At 39.6% G+C, this 20,246-nt stretch overlaps 1 protein-coding gene across 1 annotated transcript in view; it reads left to right on the top strand.

Annotated features, from left to right (window-relative positions):
* The first annotated feature begins 1,089 nt into the window (after positions 1 to 1,089).
* Positions 1,090 to 20,246, top strand: part of WDR47 (WD repeat domain 47) — a 56,650-nt gene continuing 37,493 nt past the window's right edge. Inside the window, 2 exon segments of the mRNA XM_032606385.1 lie at positions 1,090 to 1,309; positions 18,003 to 18,169. Of these exon segments, the coding sequence (XP_032462276.1) occupies positions 18,012 to 18,169 (158 nt within the window). The 5' untranslated portion in view covers positions 1,090 to 1,309; positions 18,003 to 18,011.

The following is a 20,246-nucleotide window of genomic DNA, read 5'->3' as shown; positions in this document are numbered from 1 at the left end:
TTTTTGTTGTTGTTGCTGTGTTTTTAACATCAAGACCCTGGGTAACATTAACTTGTGTTTACATTTATTTTTCTGTCACTTATCACTGAGAGCGTTCTTAATGAAGACTTTATTCCAGGAGTTAATCAGGGCTAGGCAATTGAAGTTTTGCAGTTAAGCTTCTGTGCTTAAATTGTTTTCCATCAATTTGTAAATATTTTTCTTAGAACCTTTTCCTCAAGCTATAGCTTCTTTTATCTTGAATTGGGTCAAATTCTTCCTTTCCAGAAATGTTTCTGATGTTTATTACCAGTCCATTTTGCCACATTTCCCTCACTTTGGGAGGCCCCACTTACTCTTGGCTTTTAGCCTTTGTGAGGACCAAGTTCTTACAGGTTTGTGTCCTGTATTATTTCGTTAGCTCTACATGGTTTTACCCCTGAATGCTTAATTCAGCTCGGTTGAGCATCAGGTATATTTGTGGAATGCTGCTGCACCGATAGGGTGGGAACTAGTGAGGTCTGCTGTCATGGGGCTTACAACCAAAACGGGTGATGGGAAACAGTGAATGTGTTAAGTGTTAAATAACAAAAATACTTCAAGCATCAAGAAGGGGGGATTAAACTGCTGGAGTCTTCAGGAAGGAAGTGGAACCGGGAAAAGCAGAGAGGAGAAGGCGGCGAGATTTATTTCATTATCCCTTATTAATAGATCAACAGCGAGGAGTCTTAAGAGTCACTTCTAATGCGCAGACGACTCTCCATTCGGAGGAGACAACCCCCTCAGCCCTATTTCGGGACGCGGGGTCACCAGCCACCAAAGGGTCTGCGTGCCGGCTGCTAGTCTCTCACGCAGTCGCCGCGCCGGCTTTTCCTTCGAGTCCAGCTGGTCCTTGGAGCGCTAGCGGGGAGCCGGTCCAACAGACCAGCCCCCACCATGCCCCGGGCTGGCGCCCGCCCAGCCGACTCTCCCTTCGACGCAGGCACCTGCCTGGCCGCCCCGCTCGGCGGGGTCCTGAGGCGCCTCGGTGAAGCGCGGCGATTGGCTGCGGCTCGGGGCTGGTGCTCGGCTGCAGCGCCGCTTGACAACCGCAGTGTGTGAGAGGCTGAGCGGACGGTCGCCGGTCCGGGAGGGGGAGACGGGAGGAAAGACAGACTGACGAGCTGATGGATTGACGCGCGGGCGGCTGGAGGCAGGACCGACGTCGAGCCCAGACCGCCGCCCTCACACTCCCTTTCCAGCCCAGAGCTCGCCGCTTGGGGGCCCCGTCTCCGGCCTCTGCGCCGCTTTCTCCTCCGCGATTTCTCCGGGCTCGTCCCGGAGCCCTCAGGTGAGCGACTTCGGAAGGCGGAGGCGGGGTCGGGCCGCGCTGCACACCTCGGGTTGCCATGGTCACCCGTCACCGCCTGTCACCACTTGACAGGGCTGCGACCGTGGCGACCCCCAAGGGCGGCGTTCGCGGCCCCGGAGAAGGGTCTTGGGTAGGCTTGGGTGCTGACTGGGTGGCGACTGGGGTCGTGGGTGAGGCCCCGGCGCCGACGGATGGGGGCCAGGCCCCGACGGGAAGCCGCCGCTCCTGAACCACACCTTTCTCTCGCTGCCAACCCGGCTCCGGGGGCCGAGCGACGGCCCTCGCCCTGGCACCGCCCGCCCCTGACCAGTAAGCCAGCGCAGGGTTGGTGCCCACCTCGCTGCTGCTGTGGGGCGGGAGGGCGGCTGACTGCGCTGATTTTTCCTTCCTCGCCCCTCTGCCGAGCCCGAGCGACAGCCGAGGGACGCGCTCGCGTCCCATTCTGGGCTGGGGCAGCCCCGCGGGGGCCGGGTTTGGCCTTTCTGACGTCAGTGGTCAGTGGCAGCAGGGCTTTGGGGGTCTGGGCGGGGTCGCGGAGGGGGGCAGCGACTGGATTTGGAACTCGGGTTGGACCGGTGCCCCGGGGACGTCTGCGTAGGAGACACGGGAACGGGAGCTTGTAGAACTCTTTGGGTTAAGCCGCTTTCTTATGTTGGGGAGAAAGAGATTGGGGCTGCAGCTCTGGCGCGAGGCCTTGGGCGAAAGGGGCGGGGGCAGGCAGGGGCGGCCTTTGACCAGTATTTGATTTTTTTCTTTTCTGTACCCAGAGGTGCAGTCAGTAACCACGCATGGTATCTGAGCAGAGCGTTTTTGGCAACTTTGTTCTCTCTGCATAATGAAGGGAGAAGTCTTTGTTCCACCCACATTCATAGGTTATGATCCTAACACTTATTTCCCTCCCTTTGCTGCGGACTTCTTAGAATGCTTCAAGAAGTTAATGGCACAGAGATTAACATGTAGGCTTTAATACGCTATAAACCTTTTCTTTACGGTAAATCCAAGTAGAATATTTTTTGTCTCCAGTGTTGGTACGTGTTGCCTTGAAATTTTACTAGACAGGAGAAACGCCTAAGAGCCCATTTTCCTTTTTATGACATATTCTGTGGTCTCGTTTAGGAGGAAAATGTAATGAACAGTTTTACCTTAGGTTTCAGTGGGTAGATTGCTTCCACACAGGAAAGAAAAATTATTTTAGTGACCAACCAATTAAGCCATAACCGTATATTGTTAGGGGAAAAACACACACAAACACTTGAATTTGATGCCATTATGAATATGTAATTTTTTTGTGAAGGAATTTTAACCTGTTTTCTTCCCACCCTCCCACTTCCTAATTCTTGTCTTTTTCTTTTTTTTTTAAAGTCAGTACTAGGAATGTATCATAAGAGAGCAGGGGTACTATCTTATGTTCCTAGTTACATAATTATGTTCAGCCTCTTTTTCTGTTTGTGAAATCGAGTTTATCAGTTAGTTACTTACTAAATAGTGTGTGATATGCTTTGATATATGCTGCAAAATAAGTATGAAAAGATGCAGTTTTCCTCAGTAGCTCAGTAAGCTGGAAATCAGATTTCTAGGATTTAAGTTTCCCTTTGCTACTGATTGCAATCTTGGAAGAGGTACTTACCCTACTAGTGACTTAATTTCCAGATGATAGTACTTGCTATTGTATTAGTCTCAGAATGAGCTCTGAAGCTGAACAAAGTAAAGTATTTGAAAGCACTTTGGAAAAAAATTTAAGGCATCTGTTGATTACCTTTTAACAGAATGGAGCATTGACATGGCTAATTAAAATTTTCTGCATGATCTATTTAGTATTTCTAGGTCCAGGACCTTATTTCTTACAGTGGCCTTAAAATGGCTCATGGAAACTATTAAGATGCGTCTTTACTCCGTGGCAGAGGTTCTTTATTACTGTGGTGACATGGAGAAAAGGGTGTTTCCTCCCTATATGTGGGTCAGGATTGCTTTCCTGCTTTCAGTAGGGTATTCTCATATTTTAGAAAATAAGACTATGGCCAATAACTGTTACTTGAGTTTCATTTGGTGTTAAATAATCCTCAGCGTGCATCATTGGTTCTTGAATAATCAAGAAATAGCTTACTTTATCCCCCCGACCTTTGCTTTTCAAATAGGAGTATTAGTGATATGCTGCAATGTGCCAAGAGATAAATCTGTCGTCACAGAACATGGCACACACTAATGGAGTTGTCATCAATTTCACTTGAAGAGCTGGATAAAAAATAGTGTTTTATATTAAACAGAAGATATATGGAGAATGTAATAGTCACACTAATTTCTAGGTAAAATTCAAAGACTTCAAAGAAATTTTATGCTTATGGGCTCTGTGGGGATGGGTTCAGTTTTTTCTGTCCTTATGGAGAAAGGTTTAAGAAGCATTGCCTTAGACTTACTCGGCTAATAAATGACAAATCACTACATAAGACAGGAAATAAGTTGAATTCCGTTTTCTAAAACTTTGACATTAGCCTCAAGATTACTTGAATCCTAACTATGCTCTCTTTGTTTTCACCCCTGTATATGTTAGAATGTTATAGTGGAAAGGTCACAGGATTTTAGACCCGGTCGTCCCATTCTTGCTTCTGCACTTTTTGCAGTGTGACCTTAGACAAGTAACTGACGTCTCAGAGTATTAGTGTAATCATCTGTAAAATGAAACTGGAGAGTTGTGAGTGTTATATAGATGATGGATGGGAGTATTTAGCACAGGATCTGACATAGTGGATACACAATAAATGTTAGTTACTTTTTCACAATAATGTTACTTTTCCCTTCCCATCTCTGCATGTTAGGATATTAACAATCCCTCAGACCCATTCTTAGCAAGATACCTCAGAACTTCCATAGCATTTTATTTGTAATTTTTTATGATACTCTTTACTTTATATTTTATGTATATTATTTTTATACAGAAGACTTTTTTTTTTTTTTTTTTTTTTTTTGTGGTACGCGGGCCTCTCACTGCTGTGGTCTCTCCCGTTGCCGAGCACAGGCTCAGCAGCCATGGCTCGCGGGCCCAGCCGCTCCGCGGCATGTGGGATCCTCCCGGACCAGGGCACGAACCCACGTCCCCCGCATCGGCAGGCGGACTCTCAACCACTGCGCCACCAGGGAAACCCCTATACAGAAGACTTTAATCCAGGTCTTCATTAAATCCAGTGCTGACCTATGTCAGAGAATACTTTTTTTTTTTGACATTTAATTTTGAGACTATTACATTGAATAGCCAAAGCTTACATACTTCAGCTGATTTTTCTTCCTTTTTATTTTGAGTTTGTTTTTGTTTGTGTAAAAAGATACCTTACAAAACACCACACCCTCCCTTAGAAGCCTTTGTTTTGTGTTTTATCTTCTTGTTCACCATAGTAACTCAATCATTGTATCCCAGGGATGCAGCATCGTGCCAGCACATAATAGACACAAGTATTTTTAAATGAATACTTACTTCAAACATGTTACCACAAGTAGGAGTCTCTCCATGTGGCATCTTTAACATCTAATCAGGATTCCCAATGTTTCAAAGTTACACCTAAAATTTTTTTAAAAAACAAGGTAAACTTTTTCCAGAGTAAGTTTTTATACTTTATCTGTAGCACAGTAGCACTTCCATAGCATGTTATTAGCAACCCTAAGGACAATGCCCTTACCTTATGAGTTCTAAAGGGGATAAATTTATATTGCACCAATCACATGCTTGCCACTCTACTAGGAGGTTGATCCCATTTCACAAGTCAACACTCTATGTTATAGAGAAACAGTACTACATGAAAAAGGACATAAAATTTTTATACTATTTATAGTTGATATATTTGATTTAAATAATGAATTCTGTGAAATGAATGAGTTTCTATGATTAAGTGCCATGTTTTGTGACTTTTGTTGATCTATTGAAAAAGAAAATGGAGCTTACATAAAATCTTTGCGAAAGCTTTACAGAACTGAGCTAAAATTGGTGCCTTAATGTCCATTTTGGTTTAACATTTTTTCCTGTTTATTTATTTATCTATTTTCTTCCAGTTTTATTGAGATATCATTGACATATAGCACTGGATAAGTTTAAGGTGTACAGCATAATAATTTGACTTACATACATTATAAAATAATTATCACAGTAAGTTTAATAAACATCCATCATCTCATATAGATACAAAATTTAAAAAATAGAAAAAAATATTTTCCCTTGTGATGAGAACTCTTAGGATTTACTCTCAACAACTTTCCTGTATAATATACAGCAGTGTTAATTATTTTTATCATGTAGTGCATTACATTCCTAGTACTTGTTTATCTTATAACTGGAAGTTTGTACCTTTTGACAGCCTTCATCCAGTTCTCCCTCCCCTGCTCCTTACCTCTGGTAACCACAAATCTGGTCTCTTTTTTCTATGAGTTTGTTTGTTTGTTTTTGAAGTATAATTGAAGTATAATTATTGAAGACACTGTTAGCTCCTATTATATAACATAGTGATTTGATATTTCTATACATTTCAAAATGATCACCATGATAAGTCTAGTTACAATATGTCACCCTACAAAGATACTACATAGTTATTGACTATATTCCCCACACTATACATTTTATACCCATGACTCATTTGTTTCAGAACTGGGAATTTGTACCTCTTAATTTCCCTCACCTATTTCTTTTCTCCTCCAACACCCTTCCCCTCTGACAACCACCTTTTTGTTCTCTATGTATAACTGTTTCTGTTTTATGTTTTTTAGATTCCACGTATAAGTGAAATCATACAGTATTTACCTCTCTCTGTCTGACTTATTTCATTTAGCATAATACCCTGAAGGTCCATCCATGACAAGACTCCATTCTTTTTTATGGCTGAGTAATATTCCATTGTGCATATATGTGTGTGTGTGTGTGTATATATATCTATATATAAAAACACACACACACCACATCTTCTTTCTCAGTTCATCTACTGATGGGCACTTAGGTTGCTTCCATATCTTGGCTTTTGTAAATAATGCTGCAGTGAACATAGGGGTGCATATATCTTTTCTAATTAATGTCTTCGTTTTCTTCAGATAAATATCCAGGAGTGGAATTACTGGGTCCTATGGTAGTTCTATTTTTAATTTTTTGAGGAATCTCTGTACTGTTTTCCATAGTGGCTGCACCGATTTACATTCTCACCTACAGTCCACGAGGGTTCCGTGTTCTCCACATCCTCACCAGCACTTGTTATTTGTTGTCTTTTTCAATAATAGCCATTCTGACATGTGTGAGGTAATATCTCATTGTGGTTTTGATTTGTATTTCCCTGATGATTAGTGATGTTGAACATCTTTTCATGTGCCTATTGGCCATCTGTATATCTTTGGAAAAATGTTCAGATTCTTTACCCATTTTTTAATCAGGAATTGGGTTGTTTTTTGATGTTGAGATGTATGAGTTCTTTGTATATTTTGGATATTAACCCCTTACTGTATATATTGTTTGCAGATTTTTGTAAATTTTGCTGTTTTGTTGTTTACATTATTTTGAGAGCTTGGAACTAGAATTGGGTTGGTCTTCTTTCCAACTTCAGGAAAAGCTTTTGAAATGAAATTCTGGGAAGTGCAAAAAACAATATCTCACAACTAGATGGTGTAAAGCAACTTTAGGTGTGTCTAGGTGTGTTCATTGTATAGTACCCACATAATGGGAATTGTTAATTTCACTGTGTACAGTTGTTGACCAGACCATACCTGGAGTATTGTGTTCTATTTCAGATACTTTAAAGAGAGAGATTAACAAATGTTCAGAGGAGAATGACTAGAATTGTAGGGGATCTGGAAGGTATGTGAAGAATGGTTGAAGGAAGTAGGGAAATAGACCTGATGATTGTCAGATTCAAATGTATAGAAGTTTTTAATGTAACAGATTTTTATTATGCTGACCCAAAGACATACCTAGATGAAAGTAGATTTTAATTCAATATTAGAAAACAAAACAAAATGCCTTTTTATACTTGAGAAAAAATTGAAGGAATTCTATATTATCTATTGCTGTGTAACAAATTACCCCAAACTAAGTGGCTTAAAATAGCAAATATTTATCTCACTGTTTCTGAGGGTCCCAACATCCCAGCTGGGAGCCTCTGATTTTAGGTCTCTCTTGAGGTTGCAGTCAAGTTTCTTACAGGGGCTGTGGTCTCACCTGAAAACTCGACTTGGGGATGATCTCCTTCCAAGCTCAGTGACCTGGACCTCTGTTCCTTGTTGGACTGAGGGCTTCCGCTCTTCACAGGCTGTTGACTGAAGGCTTCCCTCAGTTCTTTGTTACTTGGACCTTTCCACAAGGTTGCTTCATGACATGGCAGCTGGCTTCCCAGAGTGAGCAGTCTGAGAGAGGGCACATGCCTGCCCTCAGGATGGATGTTACCATCTCTTTATAAATCTTGGAAATGACATCCCAACACTTCCACTCTGTACTTGGGTACAAATGAGTCAGTAAATCCAGTCCACACTCAAGGGCCAGGGACTACAAAAGGATGTAAAAACACTAGCAGTCTTATTGGTGACCGCCTTAGAGACTGTCTTCCATAGGTGCCTTGGGGGGTATAGAAATTTTCTGTCATTGGAGGCATTTATGTAGAGGTTGGCAGACCATCTCTCAGAGTTAAGTGTTCAGATATTCTGTACTAAATTAGAGAGTGGACAGAGGTACCTTCCAACTCAATTCTATGATAAGTTTATAAATGCGAAGGAAGTAGAAAAGCTAAGGATAGAAAACGTTAATGGGTAATTATATAGTATATACTCTGTTGTACTTCTTTCTATAGTTAATACTTGTATAATTTGTGTTATTTTTAGTAAGCTTTGAAGTTTTTGTGACTCTTGGTTCGGTACATTTTCTTATGTTTCTGAATGTACCGCTATATAATAGATATAGTCCTATACTTGCTGACAAACCATTTTTTATGTAGTTCAGTTTTGAAGCATACTCACATATCTTTAAGTTCTGCTTTTTTCGTTGAAAACAAAAAAGTGTGGGAGTAAAAAAAGAACATAAAGGATAAGTTTAATCTATTTTACAAAGCACTCTTTTGGTACCTTGGCTTTAGGTGTGACAGAAAACTATACTAGAGATTTCATCATATAATGAAAGGTTCAGTTGTGTTCTTAGATAAAGCATACATTTTACCGCGGTTAAGGTAAAAACACACAAACAAGCAAATAAAGAATACTGTATGAATTTATATGAATATTCACTTTGATCTTAGTTGATGTAGCATTAATTTGTGATTAGAGTCTATACTTAAAATTTTTGGTACAAATATTAATCTTAAAACAATTCTACATTTCTTACTTACATGTGTTTTTATAGGTTGAAATTTTGCTTAATAAACATTTGAATGTTTACGATAAGGTGCTGTGATAATTTAATGAATAAGCTATTTAAAACTCCTTTGGGACTTCCCTGGTGGCATAGTGGTTAAGAATCCACCTGCCAATGCAGGGGATAAGGGTTTGAGCCCTGGTCAGGGAAGATCCCACATGCCATGAAGCAACTGGGCCTGTGCGCCACAACTACTGAGCCTGCACACCAGAACTGCTGAAGCCCGCGCTCCGCAACCAGAGAAGCCACCGCAGTGAGAAGCCCGTGCACCGCAACAAAGAGTAGCCCCTGCTCGCCGCAACTAGAGAAAGACCACGCGCAGCAACGAAGTCCCAACGCAGCCAATAAATAAATAAATAAACGAACATCCTTTATCTTAAAAAAAAAAATTAAGTGTGGTTTATCAAGTAGGGTTAGGAAGTATATTTTATTAGACCTGGAGAGATCTTTTAAAATAAAAAATAGGGCTTCCCTGGTGGCGCAGTGGTTGAGAATCCTCCTGCCGATGCAGGGGACACGGATTCGTGCCCTGGTCCGGGAAGATCCCATGTGCTGCGGAGCGGCTGGGCCCGTGAGCCATGGCCGCTGAGCCTGCGCGTCCGGATCCTGTGCTCTGCAACGGGAGAGGCCACAACAGTGAGAGGCCCGCGTACCGCAAAAAAAAAAAAAAAGTCTGGTTAGATTGTTATTAATGTAGACTTCTAGCTTGTTTACCCACCCTATTAACATTGTTTAATAGAAAAATAATTTGAAGAATCATAGAACTATGGACCTCTGTTGGAATAATTTTTATATATTATTTCAGGAAAATGAAGGTTTTTCATTTTGGCATATTTAGATGACTCTATCCATTTTATGTTTTTCCTTGCTTTTGTAAAGTATTGATGCCCTTCCCTTTCTTGGGAATCAGTGTGATACAGTAGGAAGAGCTTTAGAATCTGGTCAACTTATGGTTCCAATCTTGATCTAGGGTTTTAAACTTTGTCTACCGTATTTTCTTCCTTCCTTCCTTCCTTCTGTCCCTTCCTATTTCTATCTCTCTGTCTCTCTTTGCCTCTCCTCTATGTCTCTTATTTCTTTTACTCTTTCACAGTCAGAAATTCTAATTTTTATTGTTACAAAGCTTAGGATATGAGTTGGGGAGGAGGAGGCAATTTCTTACCTGACTATCAAGATAAGGCAGCCCAGATGTTTAAGGAACTAATGAAAAATTGATCTAAAAGTTAGTCTAAATATATATATTTTTTCCTCCTCTTTGCCCCTTCGTTTTGTTACACAATTAAATAGGTTCCCTCAGGTACTTTTAAGAGATTTCCTGGATGGTGTTGACAGGGATGTTGATATCAGGATTTATGTCCTGACACACTTCTGAAAGAAGTATTCAGCTGCTAGTGAGATGTTCAGCCTTAATATAAATACTGGGCTAATTTTTTAACCTTACAAAGCTTAGTATCTTCATCTGTAAAATGGGGATGAAATTGCCAATCTTGTAAGATTGTTATAAAGATCAATTAAAACAATACAAGTAAAGATCCTAGAATAGTTTTTGTACCCAATAGTTTTTGCATTGTAAATGTAGCAATTGATACTATCTTTGGGATTCTATTCTACCTGGTACCTTGATATAGAAGAGAACTTTTGAGATCTAATTCTATAACTTTTTTCATTTTCACAGTTTTTTCTGTATAAAATTAAAAATTTTATTTATATAAGAAATGTATGTATAAATGTACAAGTAATGCATGAATATATATTGGTTGTAAACCATTCATATAATACAAATGATAAAGAGTAAAAAAACTCCCTTCAACCCCTTTCCCTTCCTAGTTCCCCACCCTCTATCCAATCTCATTCCTCTCTTCAGAGGTAACCACTCTGAACAGTTTGATAAGTATCACTCCAGTCCTCTCTTTGTCATTTATTTAGACACAGAGATATTATGCCCTCCCTTTTAAAAAAGATAAATTGGCCTATTTATATAAATCCATTCAACAAATATTTATTGATAGCTGTATTGTTCTGTGATGTGCCTTTTTATTGTTAAGGTACAGTAGATCTACATCACTGCATTAGTATTCTATAGTGTGAATTTACCATAATTTAACAATTCTCCTATTGATGAGAGCTCAGTTTGTTTCTAGTTTTTCTCTATTACGAGCAAATCTTAAGGAACATCTTTGTATATGTATCTTTATATATATTTGCAAGTATTTTTGCAGAATAGGTTCCTAGAAATAGAATTGGAATCGGTGAGTCAAAGAGTATATACATTTAAAATTTTCATAGATGAAAATTTCATGCTGTCAAATTCTTTTTTCAAAACGTCTGTCCCAGAACTTCGCTGTTGGCACAGTGGTTAAGAATCTGCCTGCCAGTGCAGGGGACATGGGTTTAATCCCTGGTCTGGGAAGATCCCACATGCCACCAAGCAACTAAGCCCGTGTGCCACAACTACTGAGCCTGTGCTCTAGAGCCTGCGAGCCATAACTGCTGAGCCTGCACGCCCCAACTGCTGAGCCCGCATGCTGCAACTACTTAAGCCTGTGTGCCTAGAGCCTGTGCTCTGCAATAAGAGAAGCCACCACAATGAGAAGCCTTCACCACAATGAAGAGTAGCCCGCTCGCCGCAACTAGAGAAACCCTGTGTGCAGCAACAAAGACCCAACACAGGCAAAAAAAAAAAAAAAAAGGCCTAATTTATATTCTTAACACAGCATATGAAGGGGCATTTACACTCTTGCCAACACTATATATTATCAGGTCTTTAAAATTTTTCCATAAATGGTATCTTTAATATTACTAGTGAAGTTGAACGTCTTCTCATAAATTCTTTGGTTATTTGTAGTTCTGTAAATTGTCTGGATTTTTTGCTTATTGTTCAACTGGAATTTTGGGGGAGATACTGATTTGAAGATGCTATTTTTATGTTCTAGATGATAATCACTTAGCTGTTTATATGTATTGTATTTGGTCCTTGTTTGTCCCTTGTCTTTTAACTTCATGGCAACTTCTGTTAAATGGAAGATTTACATTTTACATTTTTAGTGCCAAATTTAGCAATTTTTAAATTTATCTTTTCTGTTTTTTAAAAAAATAAATTTATTTATTTTTATTTTTGGCTGTTTTGGGTCTTTGTTGCTGCGCACGGGCTTTGTCTAGTTGCCACGAGTTGGGGCTACTCTTTGTTGTGGTGCACAGGCTTCTCATTGTGGTGGCTTCTCTCGTTGCGGAGCGCAGGCTCTAGGCAGGCAGGCTCAGTAGTTGTGGCGCATGGGCTTAGTTGCTCCGTGGCATGTGGGATCTTCCCGGACCGGGGCTCGAACCCGTTTGTTCCCCCTGGATTGGCAGGCGGATTCTTAACCACTGCGCCACCAGGGAAGTCCACCTTTTCTGGTTTTTATGTGACTCAATTATACAGCCTGTGTCTGCTTATCTTGTACATTTTTAGTATTTTAGTAATTAAGTATGTTTTTAAAATACTTGTGGGTTTGAATATGCAAATAATTCAAATACTTTAATCTCATAAAGAAAGATTGAAATAGTATTTGAATCTGATCTGAGAAGAGGTCTCAGGTATAAAAGAAATACAAATCACACCGAAATGTTATTGCTTCATTATATACACAATGAATACATTATATTCATTATATTTCTAGTTCTTTCCAATTTTTTGCAATTGGAAATTCATTATCTGTGTTTCATGTATAATATTTCAATTTTTTGGAATAGGTAATAATTGTACATGGTACAAAATTGACAAGGTACAAAAGGGTATATAGTGAAAAATCTTCTTCCATTTCTATTCTTTATTATCCAGTTTTCCCTCTTGGAGGCAGCCGTTTTTATCAATTTCTTGTGTCTTTTTCCAGAGATATTTTATGCATATATACAACATATTGTTTATGTTAATTGATTCTTTTCTTTTTATAGCTATATAAAGCTGCACCTGCTTTAAACATAATTTGTTCTTCACACCAAAAATCATTCACAGTTCCAGAAGGTAAATTAAAATAATTGATGAATAGAGAACAGCTGTCAACAGTAAGAAGGGACATACACACGCTGCATCCGTGTTAGCCGATTAGCAGACGTGACAGAGCCTTGCAGTTAGAAGGGCTTTTCTTTTGTTTGTTTACTTAAATGATCTAAAACAAGTCTATTTTCTTCCTTCTTATTAAACTGACCTAAGGATCAGAGACTTCTGATTATTCCAGACTTGCTATTTCCCCTTAAGAATATATACTTCCTGTTACTGAAATGTGAGTTAAATTATAAAAGTTGAAGGGAAATCATAGAAATTAGCCAAACTAACCCTCTTATTTTATGTATGAAGAAATTGAGGCCCATAGAAATTGTGACTTGCAATGTCACATTTATATTCCTGAAGGACCAGACATTTACAATTAAATGATCTGGCAGCAACATAAGTTTTTGGAATGCTATTTTATTAAAGAGATAGCTAGCAAGTTTTTTCTCACTCTTTTTTTCTTTCTTTTTTTAAGGAAAAAGTACCATAGTCTTATGTTGCAGTTTGATATTTTATGAAAAAGCTTCATAGTACTTCATTTCCTTATCTGCATTTTTGCCTGTAAACTGGAATGGTAAAGGACTATTGTTCAACGTTAGGCACTCTGCAATTCTTGTTTATTGTTTAGGATAGAGATGGGGATTAATGGAGCCTCTTTATGCACTTTTTTCTTGATTATAAAATATTTAGTGGCTGTGCCTTAATCTTATGCTTCTGAATCATTCTCAGCCTTATGCTTCTGAATCATTCTTAGCCTTGTGCATTTTTCTTCCTTTCTAATCTGTATTGTAAGTAGAAGAAGAACCTCATTGCAAAGGAACATTTAAATATCTATTTATATTTGGCTAGAAAGCTACCACTGATATATTTTTCATGAAACTGTTTCCATATCTATGTATGGAAATATACATAGAAGTCAATATATTTCTATTACCATTCTTTTTTTCTTATCTGTTGTTAACATTTTACCTTTAATCTTAGATTTCTAAAAATAATTTTATTTCTTGCCCTCTAATACATTCTTCTAATCTTGATTCACTAAGACAGTAATCAGCAGGAGTCCATATAGAGACGCCATCTGGAATTTAGTTTCTGTAGGTGTTAATTGTATATTAGTACTAAAATACTAACCACTTTCCAGCTGGTTTCCAGATATATTTATTTTTAAAGAAAACTCTTGTTTCCTTACCTCACTTAGTCCAGATATTGAATATAAGTAAACATTTATTTCTTAAAGGAAAATTCATAGCGTTCATGTTTCTGTGATTTTTTTTTTTACAGTAAATCTACCATTTAATATGGAAATACTGAAACACTCTGATTCCTCCTCCCCCATTTTGTTTTCTGTTTTCAGTGGAATACACTTTATTGTTTGTCCTATATAAATTGTGCCTGATGAGTAATTGTTCACATGTACCATGGGCTGGCAGGTCTACCTAAGATGTTATCAAGGCTGACTTTGGCTAAATAGTCAGATTAAAGGGCCAGAGCTTTATCCTTTTGAATGGCTTTTTTTTTTTTTTTTTTTGGCTGCATCACGTGTCTTGTGGGATCTTAGTTCCCTGACCAGGGATCTAACCCATGCCTTCGGCAGTGAAAGCACAGTGTCCTAACCACTGGACCGCCAGGGAATTCCCTTGAATAGCTGTTAGAACAGTTGCAAACAAAAGCATCTACTCTGTACTTTATAAGAGACATTTCTTCTTTGATGTTTTTGCTTCTTAAGTTAATAAGTGTTAATTTATAACCTATTATATACTGTACATCTGATTAAAAAATAATTTTAGTGGTTCCTAAGCTAGTTAAATCTTACTTTGGATTTGTAGTCCCCTTGAGGGGAGGGGAAGAGGCATTTATTATTGAATTCTGCTCCTCTGAATTAGCAAAAAATTCTAGCTTTGTAGTGATTAATAGTTTAAGGAGATTAAAGAATGTACATGAATCATGCTTTTATGTTATGTTTAAAAATATATACATATCTAATTTCTAAATTATATAGTTAGGATTTTGGGAGCCTCTACAAATGTTTCAGTAACACAGGGTGGGTTACAAAAGAATAATTCTAAGATATAGTCATTATGTTATGTGTCTATGTTTTATGTTGTATCCAGCAACAGTAAAGTTTATAAGAGTTAAAATTCTGGGTTGGGTGATTAAAATATCATACTTTTCTACTGGGAATTCTACAGTATAGAATTAAAACTTATCTTTTTAAATGAATTATTTTTTATTTTTTAAATGAATTTTTTAAAACCCTGAATAATTCTAGGGTAATTAAGATATATTTTTTGTATCTATTCAAATTCTAGATATAAAGTCAGTATAAAATATGTATCTGTAAGAATATACTACTTCTTTTTCTCTTAGGTTTTATTAATCAGAAATGATGGCAGCATGAAACTTGTGGGACTATTGCCATAGATTCGTAGTAACTCCAGAGTTACTTAGTATTAGACTGAATGTTGAATGAGGCCTATAAAATGTTTAATATCATTGGATGTATTGAACATTAGAAAATTATAGTCTCAGTTCTGTATTAAGTTGTGTGATTGGTATATGGTGATTTAAGTGAAGTGCCCTCTAAGATTCGAGGGGAGTTTACAATTATTTTTCTGAGAGTTAAATTAGCAAAAGCCATTCTTTTCTAGTAAGAATTATCTGAAGATTTGGGGAATGCTAAAATTGCTAATCTCAGAGACACAGTTCTGAAATATCAGAATTTATTGAATGGAAATATCATTAACTTTATTGTACAGAGTCTTTTGGACAAAGTCTATGAACAGAAGGGTGGTCAGCTCAGAAGACAGCAAAGGGAAACCCAAAGCATGAGGAATTGGGTGGCTGGCCTGTTGGGGGAGAGAGATTTGTGAGTTGTCTGTTTCCTGAGGTAGGCATGTCCTTATTGTGGAGATGGATGTATGAGATTAGCTTAATCTGATGTCATTAAGTATTTGAATCATAATTATTTTTCCATGCTCTGTCCCTTGTTTATCACCTTCTCCACCTAAGAGAGAAAATGTATTCATCTGATGAACATTCTAGTCTGCTAGATGTTTGTACTTCTCATTATGAAGAAATAAATTGTCAAAATAGTAGACAAAAAATAAACCCATGTGCATACATGCATATGTTTATGTTTCTGTGAATTTGGTTAAAGATAGGTCCTGTGAGAAGATAATTGGTCCTGTGAGAAAGATACGTTTACAGTCTGTTTCATCTGATGAGGTTTGTTTGCAGCTAGTCCGCTTAGCTTGGTAGTCTTTTGTCCTGCTCTGAGCGTGAACATTTGAAAACTGCAACTTAGGCCATTTAACTTGTGTGGCCTCATCTTTAAAATGAGAATGTTGATCTAATGATCTTCAGAATTCCTCCTAGTTCTAATTCTTGATGAATTAACCTGTGTGCTCAATTGTATCACTGCAGACTTACAAGTGAGTGAAGTGATTTGAGAGAGCTGAAACATCACTGATGTTTAGGTTGGCAGTACCGATATGACTTAAAGTTGCACATTTTAACCAACCTTGTTTTGTTTGGTTCCAAAGTATAGGGTACAACATTTTACTTGTTGCTGCTACACTCTATAAGTTTCTTAAGGGCAGAGCCAATGTGTCCTGACTATACAGGACAGTGTCTATCACAGAGAAAAGACAATAAGTGCTTATTGAATTAGTGTGTAGGGCATAGCTAAACATGGTTTGGTTATTAGTGATTTTTTAAAATATTCTTTATTATGGCAAATTTTAAACCTATGTAGGAGTAGACAGAATAATATTGTCTTAGTTCATTTGGGGTGCTATAACAGAATACCATAGACTAGGTGGTTTATTTATAGCATTAATTTATTGCTCACAGTTCTGCAATAGATGCTGGAAGTCTGAGATAAGGGTGCTAGCATAGTTCCGTTCTGGTGATAGCCCTCTTCCCGGTTGCAGACTGCTGAGTTCACATTTTATCCTCATGGAGAGAGTCGAACTACCTTTCTGGGGTCTCTGTTATTTTTTATGATGATGATGATGATGATGATGATGATTTTTTTAGGAAGAGCGCAAGGGCCGCGAGCGGCCGGGAACCCCGGCCCACCTCCTGCGCCGAGGGGTGGCGGAGGATCCAGACACGGATGCGTTCGGCGGCACGCGCGTGCCGCCGCCCCTCCGGCCCCCACGGCCCCCCGGGAAAGGGGCCCACGGGGCCGCCCTGCGACGTCCCCCACCTCTCGGTCAGCACCCGCCTCCCCCTTCCCCCGTCCCGGCCCGTGGGCGAGGCCCACGGCGGGGTGGCGAGAGGGGGCGCGGCGCGCCGAGCTCGGGGGGCGCCACCAGGGGCGCCCCCTGACCTCTCGCCCCGCTTTCCCTCCGGCGGGACGGCGCGCCTCCCCCCGCGACCGGTCGGCGCGGGCCGGGGCCGGGGACGTGCGCGCCGAGACCCGCCGCCGCTCCCAGCGCGCAGACGGTGGGCAGCCGCCGAGGGTGGGCCGAGGACGCCGCCCGCGGGGTGCTGGGTCGGGGAGTCCGGAGAGCGAGGGAGGGAAGGAAGGAAGAAACGGACGCCGAGCTTCCCTGGGCCCCGCCGCCGCCACCGTGGCGGCGGCGTGAGCGACAAACCCTTGTGTCGAGGGCTGACTTTCAATAGATCGCAGCGTATGATTATTATTAAAAATTTTTTTTTATTTGGTCAAGCCGCGCAGCATGTGGGATCTTAGTTCCCCGACCCAGGGATCGAACCTGTGCCCCCTGCAGTGGAAGCACAGCGTCTTAACCACTGGACTGCTAGGGAAGTCCCTGTGGTCTCTTTTATAAGGGCACTAATCCCAACATGAGGGCTCTGCCCTCATTACCTAATCACCTCCCAAAGCCCCCACCTCCTAATACCATCACTTTAGGGGTTAGGATTTCAACATAATGAATTTTGGGAGGACACCAACATTTAGACCATAGCAAATATAATGAACCTCCAATTACCCATTATCCTGCTTTAATGGTCGTGATTATTGTTTTATCTTTACTTCCTCCCACATGCTGCTTCTTGTATTATTTTGAAGCAAATCACAAACTTCATATCAATCTGTAATTCCATTGTGTATCTCTCAAAGATAAGGACTTAAAATCATAGCCATTCCTATATCACACCTTAAAGAATGACTTGGTTTTGACAAATATTACATTATTTTCACTTAGAATAACTGTATTAAATACTTCCAAGAAACTTGTTATGTGTAGTTTTCAGATAGTTAATAATGCTTAGAAATAATAGAACTAATTTTTGTTTTTGTTCTGTTTAATATTTAGGTTATCAACATGACGGCTGAAGAAACAGTGAATGTAAAAGAGGTTGAAATCATTAAGCTAATTTTAGACTTCTTGAATTCAAAGAAGCTTCACATTAGTATGTTGGCCCTTGAGAAGGAAAGTGGAGTCATAAATGGCCTATTTTCAGATGATATGCTTTTCCTGAGGTATGATTTCATTAGCACTGTGAGATTTGTAGCTCATTCCAAGAAATGTTAAGTATTAATAAGATAATAGGTACAGTATGGATAGACCTTTGTAATTATGAAAAGACAAAGTATAGTTTTTTAAATGTTTATTTTTATAAAGAACGTTTACAAAACAAAGTTTTCTGTAGAATGTTTTCAGGAGTAAGATCCAGAGATTCATTAAAAAGAGTCACAACTCTATTGTGTTTGTGGCATCATCATAAAAAATATTTGATTAAGAAATCAGAGACTCTGTAAAGTTAAAAAAATATTTCTGAAATACCTTTTTTATGCTATAGAAGTAAAACATACTCGTTATATAAAATATTCTTTGTAGAAAATACAGAAAAATAAAGAAGAAAAGTCAGCCCACCATCCACACATACTACTGATAATTTTCTGTGCATATTGAAAATAAACCAATTCTGTTGCATTTAGAATTTTGTATCCTGCTTTATCCATTAACATTATAAGAATTCTCTATGTGATTACAAATTTATGCTTTGAAAATTTTCGATTTACTTAATTTCCTAATGATTCCCCTATTTTTAGACAATTAAATTGCAATTTTTCTTAAATACATGCTCTACTGAGCATCTTTCATACATGTGACTATTTCTGTATCTTGAATTATTTCCTTAAAACAAGATTCTTGGAAGTGGAATTACAGAGCAAAAGGGAGTTAACATGTTTGCCAAAATGGAAAGCTAAATATATCCTTCCTTGAATTGGATTGAAAAAGAAAAACCCAAATTTCCAGGCAGAAATGTATTCTGTGCTTATGTGATACCAAATGTCCTTGATAAGAAGTACAGATTCTTGGATATGTAGCATTTTGTGGCTAGGAAAGCCTTAAGAAATGAAATGTTTCTAACTCATGAAGAAGGAGCTTTTTAAAAAGCTTTATTATTAGGAGAGTTTATTTAAACTCATTGCACTTCCCTGTATTTGACATCATGAATGACATTCAGCCCCAGGGAGCTTAGTCAATGATATAGTCAGGAACCAGTACTGAGGCAGTATTCTTTGGGCTCTGTCATTGCTACTTCTGGAATTTAGCAGTGGCTCTCAGATATCCCCATGCAGAAACCTGATGGTTTGTTATGAAGTTTTACTGGTCTTAGGTGAGATTACAGGATAGTAAGTGTTTCATTAAACTAAATGTATTCATCTTAAAGGGCTGCCGGCCTTTGAAATTGTGTCCTTCTTACTTTTGAAATATTAAAATGTCCCTTTAGGGCTTCCCTGGTGGTGCAGTGGTTAAGAATCCGCCTGCCAATGCAGGGGACACGGGTTCCAGCCCTGGTCCGGGAAGATCCCACATGCCGCGCAGCAACTAAGCCCGTGCGCCACAACTACTGAGCCCGCGCTCCAGAGCCCATGAGCCACAACAACTGAAGCCCGTGTGCTTAGAGCCCGTGCTCTGCAACAAGAGAAGCCACCTCAATGAGAAGCGCGTGCACCGCAACACCGTAACTAGAGAAAGCCTGTGCACAGCAACAAAGACACAATGCAGCCAAAAATAAATAAATAAATAAAATTTTAAAAAACAAAATAAAATGTCCCTTTATAAAATGATTATGATACATATTGTGATTGCTTTTTATTAACATTCATTCTTTGTCGAATCAAAAGTTGGCAATCCTTTGTAGATCTTCCTGCCTATTTTTTTTTTTTTTCGGTTTAAATCTTTAATGCACTGGCTGGCTGGGCAGTGGCAGTGGGGGTGCGGCGGGGGAGGCTGCGACTGGAGCGCTGGGGAGCAGTGCCCAGTCTGCTTGACAGACAGCTCATCAGGCCCCGCAGAGGCTCCAGCTTCTGCTCCCGAGGGTGCGCTGAGCTCCGCTCCCTCCACCACATGCGCAGCCAGGGGAAAGAGTAGAAACAGCCCCAGTAGATCTCCTCAGCCTCCAGCGCTACCTCGTATCTCCTCAATCCCGACATGTCCTGGATTCGAAATGTCTCCTGGAGGGGGGCTGAGGGGTTGGCGCAGCCTAAATGCCCACCCTCCCTGGCTCCACTCTGGAAAACTTCCTGCCTATTTTTAAATTTTCTG

The sequence above is a fragment of the Phocoena sinus genome, chromosome 1 (genome assembly GCF_008692025.1).
Source record: "Phocoena sinus isolate mPhoSin1 chromosome 1, mPhoSin1.pri, whole genome shotgun sequence".
NCBI lineage: Eukaryota > Metazoa > Chordata > Mammalia > Artiodactyla > Phocoenidae > Phocoena > Phocoena sinus.
This window is presented reverse-complemented; position numbering and strand designations above follow the sequence as displayed.